This window comes from Harpia harpyja, chromosome Z, assembly GCF_026419915.1.
Source record: "Harpia harpyja isolate bHarHar1 chromosome Z, bHarHar1 primary haplotype, whole genome shotgun sequence".
Classification (NCBI taxonomy): domain Eukaryota; kingdom Metazoa; phylum Chordata; class Aves; order Accipitriformes; family Accipitridae; genus Harpia; species Harpia harpyja.
In genome coordinates, this window is record NC_068969.1 from 76,083,253 (window position 1) to 76,101,465 (window position 18,213).

The window sequence follows — 18,213 nt, forward strand, 5'->3', positions numbered from 1 at the left end:
TACTTTTTGTATATTTCTGCTGAGGAAGATGGCGACAATATACCACACAACACAGAACGAGGAACTGTTTCACCAAATGAGGATCCAGCACAAGGATAAGGGCTATTTTACAGGCTCAGAAGTAAACTAACAACATGGAAATTAGCTTTGACAGTAGTTGCAGGTATGGAAAAATACAGATAACAGCATAAATCCACATGGTATGTAAGAGCCTACAATATGCTAGCAGAAGCACTATTACCCAGGCATCTAAAACCACAGAGAAAGCAAGCCAAATAACTTGCTACTTGTGCTTTGTATGCAGAAAGTTCATATTCGGTACATACAAACAGGACATTCTGTAATGGCAGGGGAAGGAGAAGGCTTTGACTGAAAGCTCATGCAAAACAGAGATTGTATCTAGCTCCAAAAAGCAATCATAGCATTATCTCCAACCTACCGTCTATTGGACTCTTACCTTTTTGACATCCCTGACTAGATGATACAGAGTGTTGGATGGTCCATGTCTCTGCAAAGAACAAATAAAGAAGAATAAAATAGTTTTGCATTGTTCAAAGACCTGCAAGATGTAAATGCTGAAATTGCTTTCTCACGTTAGAAGTTTAAAAATCAGGCAACTGACAGCACTTCAATTGTACAGTGTTATCAATAAAAAAAAAAAATCAATTACAAGAGCATTATTTCACCTGACTTCTCTTTTGTACAAAACCCTTCAGTAAGAAAACCACAGGAACTGCCTACTGGGTGAAAACTAAGGTCCTATATACCAGATTAGGCTCCTGGCTTAGGCAAAGCAGGAGCCCAGCACAATATGCACAGCCTCTGGGAGAGAGTGGAAGATAAAAGAGCTGCTTAAGTGTCACCCTTCCTGAAGTAAGGATCTCCACTTCCTCTGTTGGTGGCTCAGAGAGGCCCTGAACCTGACATTGCATCTAGGCTGTCTCACCTGAAAGCCACTACCAGCATGCTGTCTGTGATTTTGTCCAATCTTCTTTTGACTCCACCTGACATGCTGTCCTGGTTTCAGCTGGGATAGAGTTAACTGTCTTCCTAGTAGCTGGTACAGTGCTATGTTTTGAGTTCAGTATGGAAGAATGTTGATAACACTGATGTTTTCAGTTGTTGCTAAGTAGTGTTTAGACTAAAGTCAAGGATTTTTCAGCTTCTCATGCCCAGCCAGCGAGAAAGCTGGAGGGGCACGAGAAGTTGGCACAGGACACAGCCAGGGCACCTGACCCAAACTGGCCAACGGTGTATTCCATACCATGTGACGTCACATCTAGTATAGGAACTGGGGAGTGGGGGCAGGGAATCGCCGCTTGGGGACTATCTGGGTGTTGGTTGGTGGGTGGTGAGCAATTGCACTGCGCATCACTTGTACATTCCAATCCTTTTATTATTGCTGTTGTCATTTTATTAGTGTTATCATTATCATTATTATTTTCTTCTTTTCTGTTCTATTAAACTGTTCTTATCTCAACCCACAAGTTTTACTTCTCTTCCTGATTTTCTCCCCCATCCCACTGGGTGGGGGGGGAGTGAGTGAGCGGCTGCGTGGTGCTTAGCTGCTGGCTGGGGTTAAACCGCGACACACGCAAAACATTCTGCAGCAGACTCCCACAATTTCAATTATATGTTATGTGGAGAAGTACTTTCTTTTCTGTTGTGTTTTTGACTGTTGCTGATATTTTAAGAGACTTTTATGGGAGGTGTCCTTGGCTGTAACTGATGATAGATGAGACCACTGTATATGTGCAGAGTCAGTGTCTCCATATATACATTGCTCTGCACTTGCTAACACTTAATTTTATGTAACCCCATCACTGAGCATGATGAGACTTTCCTGTGATTCTTCATATGGTGCTTCAGATTTGCCTACCCTGAGTGATGCTAAATCACCTGCAAACATTGTCCCTTCTGTAGTTACTATTTTTCAGATCACCTCTAAACGGGCTGAACAGCAGTGGTCCCAGGACAGGGTCTTGGATGACCCTGGTCATAATGTCCTTTTGTGGTGAGAACAGACCATGTATTCCGACTCTCTGTTTTCTATCTTTCAAGTAGTTTTTAAACCACAAGTGCCCTTTATCTTCTATGCCATGACAGCTAAATTTCTTTAATAACCTTTGAGGTTTTCAAATATTGTCAAACAGGTTTTGCAAAAACAGGCAGACCAAGTGCAACATCCTTATTCTCCTGCCTGTTGAATTCAGAAACGGTAATAGATTTCTAAGGCTTAACATTTTCCTACAGAAGCTGGGTAAACTCTTTCTTGACATAAAATTGATCCCTTGTGTATTAATCCTATTCTTTGTTGTACTTTTACAAATTTGCCATGGCAGAAGTCAGATTCACTGGTTTGTAGCTTCCCAGGTCACTCTCAGGGCTTATGTTGAAATTTGGTACTTTTTAACTGGCCTTGTATTTTTGTTGGTGCTAAGGCTATCATGGATGCATTAGGTCATATATCATAATTGGTAGTTCAGGCATTTCATAGTCTGGGTCTTTTGGAACTCTTGTATGAATAATTTATGGTGATTTTTATAGTGTACAATAAATTTGTTCAAAAAGGCCTTCTTTTAGCTGTAGAACTGAAGACTTTCCTCAGACTTACTCCCTGTAAAAACTGGCTTTGGTACAAGCACTACAATGCTTATCAAGAAAGCCTGTTCTTAATACATAGATGCTAGTTGATAGGCAAAGTTTAAGCCCATCAAAGATCAGATGGGAATCTGTCTCAAGGGTGGCATGGATACCTGTTCCTCTATATTTTGCACAAATTTAATGAATTCTTTTCATATCCGATATTTTTGAAAGACTGAATTCTGGTCACCATCAGTGTGAAACATCTCTGGATAACAGCCCAGTATGGCAGCTGGGCTTTGAAAAGTACTGGCAAAACCCCCCTTTTTTGAAAAGGGCTATGCACTATGTCACAACCTCTCTCCAACAGACAGAACTAGCAATCCTAAGAACTAGACAATGCTTTAAGATTTTTTCCATACCACTTAAGCAATTTGAACTTACTTGTTTATCTCAGTAGGCAATAATGATGTGAATGTTTTGCAGTTGAGAACTTGGAAGCAATTTGAACCTGTGCAGTTTTATGTTCATTTTAAAAGCAAAGATATAGAATTTGCAAACAGGCTTTTAAAAGTCAAAACTATCATTTTTTGGAACATTTGGTAAGAACATGGGGAAAGCGCTTCACTGTAACAGGCCTCCTGAAATCATCAGATTTCACCTTTAAATTCAGAATATTATCCGAAGAAGTTTGCTTCTATTTGTTTTCTAGTGGCTGAGTTTGATTAACAGTTGCAAGATTTTTCTGAAACTGTGAGGGCTTATACTGTCAGAAGTCATGTATCACAATCCTACAGGTCCTAACTTGCCAGTTACTGTCTTCCAGACAGTGCCATCTGTCTAAATCTCAGGTCTATCATATTGGAATTACAATGACCAGAAATCAGCTGGCACTGTGTGGGGCTTAATGCATGTTTTACAAAATCTGTACAGCAGATTAGGTGGGCAAGACACAGTGTGTTCCATTACATAAGAGACAAAGCTAAGAGACAATGTGGACTTCCAAATCTCCACAGCAGGTGTTGGTGCCTTGTGCATCGTCATGTCATTGTAATATGAGTGGAAGCTAGAACAATGAATATAGAGATAGAAAATTTGCCTTAGGTTGGCCCTACCGTATTGTACAATTCCTCTAGCCGGGAGATGGTGAGAAAACGATGCATGCTTACTCCATTTTCTATGAGTAATTTCACAAAATCCACTCTGTCCAACACCAGTGCATCCAGCATTGCTTGCTCAAGGGAGCCCACCTGCAAAGCAAGCGATTAATTCAGGTTGTTCCTAGGCATCACAGGCTGTATCTGGCTGGTCCAGTCACCCTGGCATAAGCAGGTGAATCCTGACAAAATTCTGAGGGTTGCTCTTCTAAGCTTAGAATGGGATAATCACAGTTTTAGTCTATATCAGTTTCTCTGATTCAGGGCAGCATTTAAAAAATGAGTGTCAGAATGTTAACATACTCTAGGAAATCCAGATTAGGACCAAGGAACTGGAACCCAGGTAACTGGTGACCACACCTCCACACCATTCACCATTTCATTATTATCTTTATGTCTTGTTCTCCTGACAAACATTTTATTTATATTGGGTATATTTGTTATGTATACACACACTCACTTTAACTCTGCCTTTACTAGCTTTTTCCTCTGTTCGTGGTGTGGAAACTAAGGGAAACTTTGACACCCAGGAAGCAGAAATAGCTTCACAATTAGCATTTTTTTGAAGGGCCAAATGCAAGAAGTCTTCTTACACAAAAATCTCTCCTTTTCTATCTCTTGCAGGCTGGGGAGAGTTAGAAGGATGAGAAATAATCTCATACTTCCAGCTTTTAGCTTGCAAAATGATTGCAGCTTGCAGCATTTATGCAAATTTTTGCTATAATGTGGTGATGGAGCAATAACCATAAGGACAGCTTTGTACCATTAAAAACCCTCCTATGTTTTGATGCATACTTATGCCCAGTATTGAAGACAAGATAAAGTATAGTCCTGTTCACTTCATAACTGAGAATGCAAGGATTTGTGAAACTAGCTTTAAGGGGCAGCAAGCTCCAGAAACTACATTTAAAGCAAGCATATTTAAACAGAAGCTTTTGCTTCTGTTATAATTTTTCCACGGGGAGTTGTAAATGCTCATGTAATGATAGCACATGAAATTATCATGACAGTGACAAATCAAGTGTCACAGTAATGAATATTGTGATCCAATTAAACCTTCCAAACGAAGATATGGTGGGCTTTAAGGAGCTACAGGGACAGAGACCTTCTGGTTTTTTCTGGGTGCCTTACACCACTGTAAAAACTGCACCACAAGCTGGGAACTGACTACTGCTCCTCTGCCTCACACAGCATTCAATAACTTCTCTATTTACAGCCCTCCCACTCCTGCAGAGAAGTTCTGCCCACTGTGCCCCACAGGGGAATGGTGTTGGCCAGGGAGCCTGTCCCCACAGTTGGCAGCTGGAGCATAGGATGGGGCAGAAGTGAAGCAGGCAGGTTGATGCAGAGCAGCACTGGGCAAGAAATTAACACCAGCTCAGGTCTGGAGCCACAGGACTTCTGTAGTAACATTGCTGATCGGCTCTCGTGGTCCACTTGATGACCTCCAACATTTGTGTAGCATGTTTTTGATGTCTGATCATCATCAAATTCAGTATTGTATATAAAAGTATATTGCTTGAAGAGCAAAAAGAAGTTTTGCCTTTCCTTTAATTTATAGCCTAACATTGCAACATGGCTGTTAATAGATACTTGTTTTTCTCAGCTTGCAGAATCATTGCTTGATAGCATAGAAACGCTGCTTCCCGTTTTTTTAAAGGTGTGGTCTCTCAGTGTTAAAGCATCGCTAGATGTCACCATTTCCTTGAACAAGAGAACATACTAACACCTCTGTAACCGTGCTTGCCTGCAGTAGCTGTGAATGGGAACTTTGTGTTTGGCTGGGAGCATGACTCAGTATATTTTAAACTCTCTTAAAACCACCGCCGCCAACAGAACGGATTTAATGTTGTGTAGGGTTTAAAGTGTTTTCAGTAGAAGATGCTGTATATATACTGTACCGGCCACTGTTGCCCGTAAATAAAGATCTGACTGCGGGCGATGTCTACTCTGTTCCAGGCTAATGCTAGGCTCAGCTGGTCGGGAGCAGATGCGTTAGCTCCTGTGTATACAGACAGGGGTGCAGGGACAGGAGGAGGAGGAAAAAGAAACAAGACATACTTTAGACTCAGTCAACAGACCACCATGGTAATTCCTCTTTGTCAAAAGTCTCACAGATGTCCACATGTCATTTCTGCCACTGATCTCATATTGAAACAAAACCAAACCTTCCATTGCCTCTGTAATAAAATAGCGGTTCTCAAATCTGAATCCATCATTCTCAGATTGTCTTGTAAACATTAACCATTTCCTCACATCCCCCTTGAGAAATACAGTAGGTACACATGGTATTGGCAGATTGGGGTGAACTGGTTTCCCTCCTCTTGTACAGGAAGCAGGAGCAGAAGCCAGGAGGGATACTGATCCAGCTGCAGGAATACACACACACATATGCGCACGAGCGCACACATACACACACATGTACATCTAGCAATTACAAACAGGCTCAACTCACACAGACCCCACCGATTTCAATAGTCATGCATTTTATGCACATCTTCTATGCATTCCCACCTGATAAGGTGGGGATACTGTACAAGAAAAGGAATTTCTCCTCTACCTATTTGTACTGAGGGGTCTTGGTGGGACGAATTTCCCTTCACATATGCAATATTCACGTAACAAAGCATGCTATAAAGCTGGTGTCAAGGTATAATATATTCAAATTGAATAAGAAACTATGCAGATGGTAAGATAGGTCTGCAGTTGTTTTTTTGGAAAGGGGGCTATGTTTTTCTCTGTATTTTTAATGGATGCAGAGGGACATTCCTGCCCTGCTGTGCCTTTTTAATATTTCACTAAGGATTTAATGGTTATTAGCTGATTTGTAATAATAAAACGGTATTTGTTCTTCAGTGTCACAGGGAGAATTGGCCCAAAAGAACTGATCAACCAAATAAATAAAGAGCCCTTCAACTTTCAACTACATAGCTGCTTGCAGTAATTAGGTGATTGTATAAAGGCTCATTTTTTAAAGGCCTCATACCTCCACTGTTTTCTGGTCTTTATCAATTCTTATACTGATATCATGGAGCGAGGACAAACAAGAGATTTTCATTACTTCAATGCATTTCTGTCTCCATTTCAGTACTATTCAAAATCACGCACTGTTCCAGTTGAAAGTGGACTCTGAAATTGGAGGCACAGAAAACATGAAGTGTAACAAACTGGCTGCTGCAATTCTCTGTGAAGGATCAGTTCAGCAGACCTTTGGGAAGCTTAGCCTACAGTTTAATTTTATAACTCTTAACTTTGCAGTCAGTTCACTGCCATGAAACTTTGCCAAATACTTGGCAATATCTACAGCAATTATTTGGGAGATGGTGGACTGTAGATCATGCAGATCACTTTCATTTTATTGCAGAAATGAGCTCTGATAAAAAAGGTAGGTGATGCAGGAGCAGCATGATAGAAAGAAATGAAGAAAAGAAGAAAAAACAATGAAAACAGTAAAAGACCTTTCTGTGACTAAGAAGTACCAGGAACACCCCTTTGCATAAGACACTGTTTCTCATTGCTATATACTACAACACAGACAAAAGCTCTCACAAGACACCTCATGGGGGATGCCAATGACATCTGAACTTTTCTGACTTTCTTACACAACCAACCTGCAACATTCAAGAACAGAAAATATTTACCTTCGGGAAGGGCAAAAATGCTGTTACAGTTTTATTTATAAAAACAGAACAAAAAATACCCATGGTGGGTATGACAGTGTAAATTAAGTACTGAGAGCAAATAATGTTTTCCCCCTTTCTGAAGCAAACAACAGATCCTCTCAAAATGTCATTGGATCTCCTCCTTCCCATCCATGTGCCTGCAGGAGAAGCGAGATCTTCGGCAGGTGCTCGGGCAAGCCGTCTCGTGAGTGAAGGAGGAGGAGGTACATGGTTGAACTTCCAAACCCAGGGGCAGTGATGGCAATCCTGCAGCCTGGCACCGTTTTGCACATGTGATGGGGGAGCTCCACCGCCTGATTTTCCTAAACTGACTGCAGCCTACAGTCTGGGTAGCCAGGGGTTCAGCTGGGATAGAAACCATTTTGCATCAAGAGTGGATCAGATGGACTTGGGGAAGGAAGTGGGTTACTTTGACTGCCCCCCACTTCAGCCAAAACTCAAGCCAAATCATAGAGGCTCCAGGTGAACACCTTCTGACCCCTAGCAAGGAGTCTTCTCCAGTTTCTGTCAAGTGACCTAGTATTCCTGGGCCTTTTCATGTTTTGGAATGACCTGGCTGCTGGATGAATACAGGACCTTCTGGTGCATTGATCATGTGAAACAGCAACTGGCATGGGGCACGAGGTGGTGGCTGCATTTCCAGAAAAGCCCCCAAGCCCAGCAGTTCATCAGAATTGTCTTCTTTGCTCATGCTTATCGAGCACGCTCCAAATACTGAGCAAAGGGGAAAGCAAGCCATGGTCCAACCTCTGTCCTTCCCAACTCCCGCCATGGTGTTTAAGGCTGTCAGCAGTGGACAAGTTTTCCTGTGGGTCCATGTGCAGTCCTGGAGATGATACTCTTCTCAGTGCTTGTTACCGTAACGGTTCATTTCACTGTCTTGCAGAGCACTGCAGACAAGTGGCGGTTGAAGGAAATGTATGGTTTCTCAAGGGGTTTTTGTACTTCAGGTCCAAACGAGTGCAGCAGCTAGGGTGTAGACTGGGCACTACAAGTCTGCATGCTGGGACTCTGATGCACACAGTGGGATGGCTAGTCCCAGAGTGAGGTTTGTTGCTGGAAAGCCCTTGCACCCTTATCCTCTTTCCTGTCTTCCCTATGTGGTTTTCAGGTGAATGTGGATTACGCTGGTGTTACACAAGAGGAGAAGGAAAAGAAAAGCTATAAAAGTTTGTACAGAGCAACATATGGACTGCGGATGCCATTTAATCAATTTTATTCCAGGATGGACTGATGGCTTTTGACTCAAATGAAAAAGAAAGTATTCAGGCTATTTCAGGAGGTATTCTGTCCAGTTCTAAGAAGCAAAAGTAATTCCACTAATGTAAGAAAAACTCCCTAAAACAAATGTGAGGTGGGCTTTCTTAAGATACCATCTCCTTTCAACCATTTCCTTGATTGCATTTGGTGCCACAGAGCATGGATTTGAGTCAGTAAGAAGAATCCAAAAAGTGATCTTTCTGAGGACTCATCCGACTTGTGAGCGTCACTGCAATGTACCCAAATCAAAGCCAAAGGATATTTGGGAAATCAAAAAATAAGGTAAAGTTAATAACCTACAGCTCTGATCAACTCAATACAGGGATCACACTGGAACCACTTCTTAGGCCCTTAACACTGTCAGTGGTGAGAAATTAGCATCTCCTCTCCCTATATTTCTCTTTCACCTTGTCTCATGAACAGATTTGCTGCTTAGTTGTGTTGTATTATTTTAATTAACGTAGCATATTTACTGCTTTAGATAGTGTTTTAGGCAATATGACTAATGTCTATGCGATATTTACTTAGTATCCTGGTGTCTGGCTGAGTATGAGATATGTTCCTCAAAAGAATGTTTTAAGACAATATGACTAATGTCTGCAGTGGGACTATTCCTTTCTTTCATCTGCTTCTAGAAGAAAAGTTGCATTTGGGATGCAATGCATTGATTTGGCAGTATTTTATTTCAGTATAGGTATTGCTGGGTATAGAGGACAATGCAAGGATGGTATGAAATTGAATGAACAAGAAGGAGATCTGGGACAGCTGTTAGTTCCTGCAGACGTTAACTTTATGCTTTTAGGCAGCCATCCAGGAGTGTTTGGATATCTTGCATAGATTCTTCTGGTAAAAAGTCAGATGGTCTATCCAATATCTTGGACCAAAAATGCAATACTCCTTGATGATAAAGTCTGGGACCATAAACTTGACTCTCTATCCTAGGTGAGCCATGGTACACATCAGACAATGAGTGTTGTGCCCTTGCAGGATCCCAGATTACTGAAGAGATAGACTATGGGCTTTTATATACTGGCTAAATTTTACTGTGATCAATGTAAACCTCTAAAGAATTCTCTGGGATAGTCTATGATACTTAGTGCTCAGGAATCTGGAAAGCTGAAATGACACAAACCTGATCTATCTAGACAGAAATTGTTGTTGGAGACTCATTTCCACAGCTCTTCTAAGCATGTCAGCATCCTATCTGAATCATCATTTAAAGAAAAGAATTAGATTAGGGAAAATAGCAATCCAAAATAACTTTCTGCTCTGCATCTCAGCAGGTCCTATGTTGTCTTCTGTTTCAGCAGCTCTTTGGTGAAAAGGCTGTGTTTCCACTGCATTTGCTACAAGCATCTTCCTGGCATTTAGCAAATCAACTGACAATAACAAAGCTGATAGCAACAACAACTATAAGGGCAGTAACCAGATATACGGCCTAATTCTGAAATTCTTCTGTGTCAGTGATTTCATGGTTGGCAGACCATCACACTGGCTTCCAGGACCATCTGACACTACATGATGTCTGTTCAGTGAGCATGAATCATGACTTATTCACAGGCTGGAAAGTATGCAGAGACATCAGATCTGCATTAGCCTAACAAGGTTTATCTCAGAGGGTTACATGGCAGTAATATTACAACATGCATATATCACACAGCACCTCTTTCCCAATGCTAACAATTGCACTGTGAAGGCTTCTGGAGCACCAGCTGAAACATGGCTGGTGCTGCTAGTACGCTCCAGACATTGCAACAGTTTCGTGAACTAGGATCTTTGACGCCACTTCAAAACAATTATATTTTAGAAAATCTCCATATGTTGTCTTTAACTTCCCTGTCATATGCCTTCTGCTCAATTAGCAGCTGCAAAAGGACAAAATCCATTACTGTTTGAGTTCCAACTGTTCAAGTTAAGAGAGCAGAAACAGTTAAACTGTATCAATAAATTTACTTGCTACAAATTCATGCAATTGGAAACTTACTTCTCACATTTGCATGTCTCTCAAAATTAAAAAAAAAAAGGAATTCACAAGCCATATGCTGTTGTGACATCCTTGCAATGTAAATTGATAACCAGTTTGGATGCCATTCCCTAGTTTATTGGAGACCACTTCCAAGAAAGATAGCTCTGCTGACAAGATTAAACAAGTGACTCATGAAAACAAACAAAGAAATAATCTCTGATATTCAGTGCAGGGTTTGGGGCTTGTGGAATATCCCGTCCAGGAGAGTTCCTGCATTGGCAGTGTGCCTGATGTATGTTTAAAAAGAGACTAGCTCATCGCAGATTTTACACAGCAAGCAGGGAATGATACTTCGTGTTTCCCAGTCCTTGCCCTCCTCCTACTCCCTGAACAAATCACTCACACCAGGGTGGGATTGGTAATTAGTTGGTATGTGTCTTGAATACTGGAGAGCAAGAACTACAAAATCCTTGTCAGTAAGACTGAGAAAAAGTAACCAATAATCACTCACCAGTTTCATACTTTTCTCTGCTCCCTTTTCACACAGTGCTGAAGAGGTGAAAGAGATTAATTCCTGAATCTAAATTTAAGAATGTCAAGATAATCCAGACAGTCTTCAGATCTGCTTACTAGTAAATCAATTGGTGAGTCGTTCAGCATTGCTACCTTAGATTTCTTGATTTGATGAAAAACCCAAGTATCCATCAGTCTGATGGGGTATATTTACAGAAAGGCAGTATTTCTTTCAGGGTGGGCCAGAACCTTTGTACAAAGACATGGTATGAATAAGGACAACTGACTTGCCTAAGACAAGAGATCTCATCTTTGCACACATTGATTAAAAAGTTATGTGGACTTTCATTCCCTGTGATCAGAGAGCTCAGATGAACAAGAGGCATCTGATAAATCTAATCTTCATTGAGCACCTTCATAATCAGAAACTCCTGAGGAGTAGGGAGGATGAGGTGTTAAGTTTTAGTTCCTCTGGCTCTTGAGCAAGACACAAGTGCTGCTGCCATCAGCAGATTACCAAATCAAGATTGTCAGGCAAACATGAAACGAGATGTCAGATAATCACTTACACAGATCCAGGCATCTTCTGAGCTAAGAGAAGTTCACTACAATGTCTTGCACTACTATTACGAAGAAGGAAGGTAATTTTATTTTACGAAGGAGATGACAGGACCAATTAGGCACTTGCAAAATGGATATTCCAGATCAGAGAAGACTACTTGTATACCCAGACTGCAAACATTGTACAGTTGCTCATGTAAATACTGCAAAAGAACTTTTCAAACAGAAGACAATCCCTCCAAGGCCTATGATTTATTTTCTTCAGCTTCCAAGAGGCAGCTTTCAAGGTGGTAAAAGACTCCAGTGATCTATGTTAGGATTCAGACCTTGCAAAAATATACCTAGAAAAAGTGGAATCACAACTTTAAGGCAATATGTATCTTACTAATAGAAACCAAGAGCAGTAGTTTCAGTGATTGTCTTAAGAACAAATGTGAAGAGAATACACTTTACACTGAGGATAATGAATGATCCAGTTATATTTAAGATAAAAATGAAATCTGCAGTTAAAATATATCCTAAGGATAGAAAAGAGGAATTTGGTGATGGATGTAATTCTCGTTCCTTACTTTGAATTAATTTCCTTTTCCTTTCTTCACCTTGATTTATATTGCTTCTCTGTGAAGACGTCCAAAATGCCTTGACATAATTATGCAGATGGCTAAACTTGTTACCTCAGGGTAGCAGCAAAATAGTCATGTTACCTGCAGGACAAACAACTGGTATCTTGATCGAACTGAGCAGAAGAAGTGGAGAAAGCAATACTACAGAAGCCTAAAGAAACAGAAGCTACTGGAGCAAAATAATTCCAGCTTATTCCTTGGCTGGTAGCTATCAGCTTGCAATCATAGTTTTGAACTGGCTAGTGCTTGTTTACTCCTCCTGTTCAGACTTTTGTTTTAAATGTTTGAAGTAACATTTTTGAAATGGGATTAATAATTGTGTAAAAGGTAAAATATTATTTTGCACTTTTGGTTAGGTGAAAGTTTCTCAGGCCTCTTTCTTCTTCATCCAACCCTTTGAGCCTGCACAGGAAGAAACTGAGAAGAAAACTGAGCCCTGGAACAAGCAAGAATAATTCCCATTACCTTTTGAATACCCAGTAAATCTATTAATTTTTTTGTTATGACTCAAATTCATGCCACATGGCATTAGGTACCCTCTTATTCAGATGTAGGGGTGACAATAGCATGATGACAACTGCTGAAGAGCCTCATGAAGCATAACTTTCCCCAGTCACCTTTGGAAGTCCATTCCCTAATGTTTCTCTGATTGCTGTTTAAAATAGTTTTGTATGTCTTATTCTCTGTTTTTAAAATCAGTATGGCCTGTACTAAATAGCACAAAACAGTCCAGACAGCAGCAAGATGACCATAGTGATTGATATATGCAATTTGTGAAAATTCCATTTGAGGAAATACCATATAAATGGAGTGTTAGAACCTCCCAGCCCTTGCTTAGGTAAGTAATCCTTCACTGGGTAAGTACAAGTGCTTCAGAGCCTTTAAAGTCCCACCTGTTTCTGTATTTGCAAGCAGATATTAAATTACCTGATAATATCATATTTTGAAGGGAGCCAAGATAAATGGTGTGTCTGCAAGATCAGGGTTTATAATGAGCAGTAGCAACAGCAGATTTATTGTAAGACAATCTTTTAAGAGTGTAAGTGTAACATGTAATGGCTTAGAAAGATTTAGTGACCTGTGAAATTTAAGATTAAAACCCCTACCACCCCAATAGTTGAGTTCCTAGCTCTGTCAGTAGAGGCTGGAAGGAATCCCACGCAGTTACCAGACTTTCCTAGAATCATAGAATCATAGAATCATAGAATCATTTCAGTTGGAAAAGACCTTCAAGATCATTGAGTCCAACCATTAACCATGCCCCCTAAACCATGTCCTGGAGTACCCTGTCCACTCGCTTTTTGAATATCTCCAGGGATGGTGACTCAACCACATTCCAATGTTTGACAACCCTCTCAGTAAAAAAATTTTTCCTAATATCTAACCTAAATCTCCCTTGCCTCAACTTGAGGCCATTTCCTCTTGTCCTATCTCCAGCCACCTGACAGAAGAGACCAACACCCACCTCACTACAACCCCCTTTCAGGTAGTTGCAGAGAGTGATAAGGTCTCCCCTCAGCCTCCTCTTTTCTAGACTGAACAGCCCCAGATCCCTCAGCTGCTCCTCACAAGACTTGTGCTCCAGGCCCCTCACCAACTTGGTTGCCCTCCTCTGAACATGCTCCAGCACCTCCATGTCTTTCCTGTAGTGAGGGGCCCAAAACTGAACACAGTACTCGAGGTGCGGCCTCACCAGTGCCGAGTACAGGGGAACAATCACCTCCCTGCTCCTGCTGGCCACACTATTTCTGATACAGACCAGGATGCCGTTGGCCTTCTTGGCCACCTGGGCACACTGCTGGCTCATATTCAGCCAGCTGCCAAGCAGCACCCCCAGGTCTTTCTCTGCCGGGCAGCTTTCCAGCCACTCTTCCCCAAGCCTGTAGCGCTGCATGGGGTTGCCGTGACCGAAGTGCAGGACCCGGCACTTGGCTTTGTTGAACTTCATACGGTTGGCCTCAGCCCATCGATCCAGCCTGTCCAGATCTCTTTGTAGAGCCTCCCTACCCTCAAGCAGATCGACCCTGCCTCCCAACTTGGTGTCACCTGCAAACTTGCTGAGGGTGCACTCAATCCCCTCATCCAAATCATCAATAAAGATATTAAACAGAACGGGCCCCAACACTGAGGCCTGGGGAACACCACTTGTGACCTGCCGCCAACTGGATTTCACCCCATTCACCACTACCCTCTGGGCTCGGCCATCCAGCCAGTTTTTCACCCAGTGAAGAGTGCACTTATCCAGGCCACGAGACGCCAGTTTCTCAAGGAGTATGCCATGAGAGACAGTGTCAAAGGCCTTGCTGAAGTCATCACTACAGAATGACTACAGATAACATTTTACTTTGACAATAGTGCCAGTTTTATCTAAAGGGAGATAACCTCCTTCTGGATGTTCTACTAGCCACAAAGGCAATCTAAGTCTGAGAAGATATTTGGCTGTCTTCTTGTGAGTACTAATCTTCTCAAGTAACCAGTGGGGGGTCTCACCACTGATGTTTCTTGTGATGCATTAGCGATTGTGGGTGGAGAATAAAAATTCAGAAAGGAAAAACAGTAGCTATTTAAACATTAAAGAAAGAGCTGATTTGTATAAAGCAGTTAGAGCAAAAAGTATACTTCAATTTCATGGTATAAATTTACCATCTTGATACAGTAGATATTGTCAATAAATGCAGGTTTCAGCACAGCAGAGACACAGAGTTAATCCATTTGGATTGATACAGACTCACTGTGGAGTGAAACTCCATTACCTTTTAGTAATGCTGTCAGGATAGCTAAATCAATATCTTGGTGTCCTTCTGATCCCATGCGAAATACTGTGATCTGAAATGTTAAAAGACAATACCATTATTTAAAGCAGGATAAATTTTCTAAAGAGAAACTGCATCAGGACAGCACAATTTGGATCTCAAAACATCCTGATGGCTGCAAGATGATCTTACTTTACACATTTTATTTTAAGCTTATTAGATAGGATTAACACGCAGTATTTTTTGTGAGATGAAATTTGCTAAAGATAGAAATTGTTTTAATGAGCATATGGAACAAAAGTCTTCAGTGATACTTACAGGGTGAGATTAGAGATGAAGGAACGTTCTTGTATTAGAGTAACATTAGATTTAGTGTTCCCAATACATTAGTAGGAGGAATTAGGTGTGTTATACGCTGTGAACCTAATTTATGGCATATGGCACTGAATAAATATTTTCAACTGAAATTAGCAACCTATTCAAACTCGTGATTTTATACAGCAGAAAGTTAGATAAATAATCTAAGAATTAGGCTTCTAACAGGTCCAGAAACATCTTTAGCTATGTGTTGTCAGTGACCTATCACTATAAGATATAAGCTTTGAGGCAGTGAGGTGAGATACAGAATTCATAAAGAATAAGAATTAATATGGTGGGGCTGTTCTTTCAAGCCAGTTTCACTCTTGGTTAAGACTGTACTGAAACATATAGAAGTGTAAATCCCCTCGCTCCTTTTGTTGCCATGGAAATAGCTGCTCTTCGGCCTCTGCTTCTTGTGAAGCAACTGAGACTGCAGCTTTTTATTAGTGCCTTTCCTTTACTAATGAAACCTATGTCATAATTTTGATATGAATACCTGTTATCTGTTTTTCTTTTTCCTTTTGCCAGTACAGCCTACCTTATTTTTTTTTTTTTAATTAAGTGGTATCTTTCATTAGGAATTATGTAAACATATTTTACACTCATATTCAGCAGCATATGTTGTCCCCACATTCCTAGATTCGTACTCATACAGCACCACTGAACTGCAACAGCATCTGGGATAGAGATCAGCAAACACCAGGGCACAAAGAACAGTGTACCATGATGGGGAAGGGAGATATATAAAGTAGTCAAGACTAAGACAACACTTTGATGACAAGCTTCAGTTTGCCAGCTGAAATAGCCCTGCAGAGTGTATCCCAAGAAATCCAGCGCAGTCCTCCTGTAGCACCTATTCTACTTTCACTTGACCCTAGAGCTCTGGGGGGTTTAAAGGGAGGTAAGAGACTTTGGTATCACTAACAGTAGTACAGCATGCTAGAGACTGAAAAGGCAGACTGGATGAAGTAATAGGAAACTGGCTTAGCTCAATTAGTCAATTGATTTAGATAATGCTTAAAACAACTAATGTGAGAAAGCATTTATGTTAGGTGTCCTCCCCAGTTAAAGTAGACTGTTTTCAAATTAGACTTAGTTTGACCCTTCAAAGTGGTCCTCAGACAAAGCATAAATGCTGCAAAAGTTATTTTTACCATCTATTTTCTCTCCCCCTGGCATCTACAGATGTTTCTGGCAAACCAATTGAAGTCTATCCCTATACCGCAAGTTTTAGAATAGAATAGAATAGAATAGAATAGAATAGAATAGAATAGAATAGAATAGAACAGAACAGAATACTTCCAGTTGTAAGGGACCTACAACGATCACCTCTTCCAACTGCCTGACCACTTCAGGGCTGACCAAAAGTTAAAGCATATTATTAAGAGCATTGTCAAATGCCTCTTAAACACTGACAAGCATGGGGCATCAATGACCTCTCTAGGAAGCCTGCTCCAGGGTTTGAACACCCTCTTGGTAAAGGTGTTTTTCCTAATGTTTTTCTTATCTCTTCAATGACTGGCAAGGAAGCTTTCCCTGCAGGACAGGCAATCTGCTCCTCTGATCTGTAGCGCACAGGTAATGTGGGTAGAAATACATATTTCTATGTACATTTCATCTCAAAACACAATAAAAATGTGAGCTGATGAGATCAGCCCCTCTACTGTACATGCTCATGATGTGCTTCCCATGCCACAGACGACAAACTGTGCCACAGAGGTTAGCAGACAAGCAGGCAGATGAGAAGGCAGAAGGAAGAGAAAGCCTTCCTCCCTTACCCAGTGGGAAAGAGGGACATCTCCCTTCTCATGGGTAGCCCTGCAGGTGCTGACAATAAGTGGGTGAATACAGTATTGCCACATAACAGTCTGATCATAACATCCTCACAACACTTTGCAATTTCCTACGCAATTTCTGCAGCCACAGGCATCTCAGTAGCCCTAAAGGGAAGTGTGACAGCCTGGCAAGCAGATGTCTTCTTTGCATCACTGGGCTTGGTGACACCACCACCCAGCAAAATGCCCTTCTTCTTTAATGCCAAAGATGAAGCAGTCTGCACATTGGGGACTGAAAATACTGAACAACAGTTCAGCAGAAGAATGAAGTACATCTCAAACTAAACACATGCTCAGTGAACTCCCAGCTTAATTAAAAGGCATCATATAAATTGCAAGCACTGAACAGCTTGTCACCACAGGAAAACTAAGGGAAGCACTTTGCATGTGTTGGGCCACAGTTAACCCTAAATTTCCAACCTCTCTTTCATCCCTCTTCCTTGCATACCTCAGAAAAATAAACCCACTTCAGCAGAACAAATTGCTGCTATATTCAAAATAAAATACAACTTGTAATTTAGTTACATTAGAATAAAAAAAGCTGTATTTCCACAGTAACTGTTACTTTATTATTAGTTTTAAGAGGTCTAGTGTAATTCAAGTAGTAAACTAAAGAAAAAGAAGATAAATATTTGGGAAAGAAGATGGAAATGGAAAGAGTGCTCAGACTCATACCACAATTATTATCATTTTGGGGGTCATGCCTGAGACTGAACTAGAATTTTAGACAGAACCAAAGCAAAATATCATACTCCATTTCAAACTGCTGCAAGTTTAGTAGCTCAAAGACTCAGCTGATACTGTGGACTTGTGCCTGTTCTGAATGCACAACATCTTTTAAGTTGGTAAACAGATATGCTCAGCCTCTCCTTATGGTTTAGGTTAACTGTAACTATCCATTGCTGCTTTCCCTCTGTGA

The 18,213-nt window shown here is 40.9% G+C and overlaps 1 protein-coding gene across 8 annotated transcripts in view; it reads right to left on the reverse strand.

Moving 5' to 3' along the window:
* TRPM3 (transient receptor potential cation channel subfamily M member 3) overlaps positions 1–18,213 on the reverse strand; it is a 472,413-nt gene that overhangs the window by 61,972 nt on the left and 392,228 nt on the right. For all 8 annotated transcript variants that reach the window (XM_052777050.1, XM_052777047.1, XM_052777055.1 and 5 more), the window contains exons 9-12: positions 15,100–15,172; positions 5,642–5,742; positions 3,699–3,833; positions 458–508 (exon numbers count right to left, since the gene is read on the reverse strand). In XM_052777050.1, coding sequence (XP_052633010.1) covers positions 458–508; positions 3,699–3,833; positions 5,642–5,742; positions 15,100–15,172 — 360 coding nt within the window. The remainder of the gene's footprint in view (positions 1–457; positions 509–3,698; positions 3,834–5,641; positions 5,743–15,099; positions 15,173–18,213) is intronic.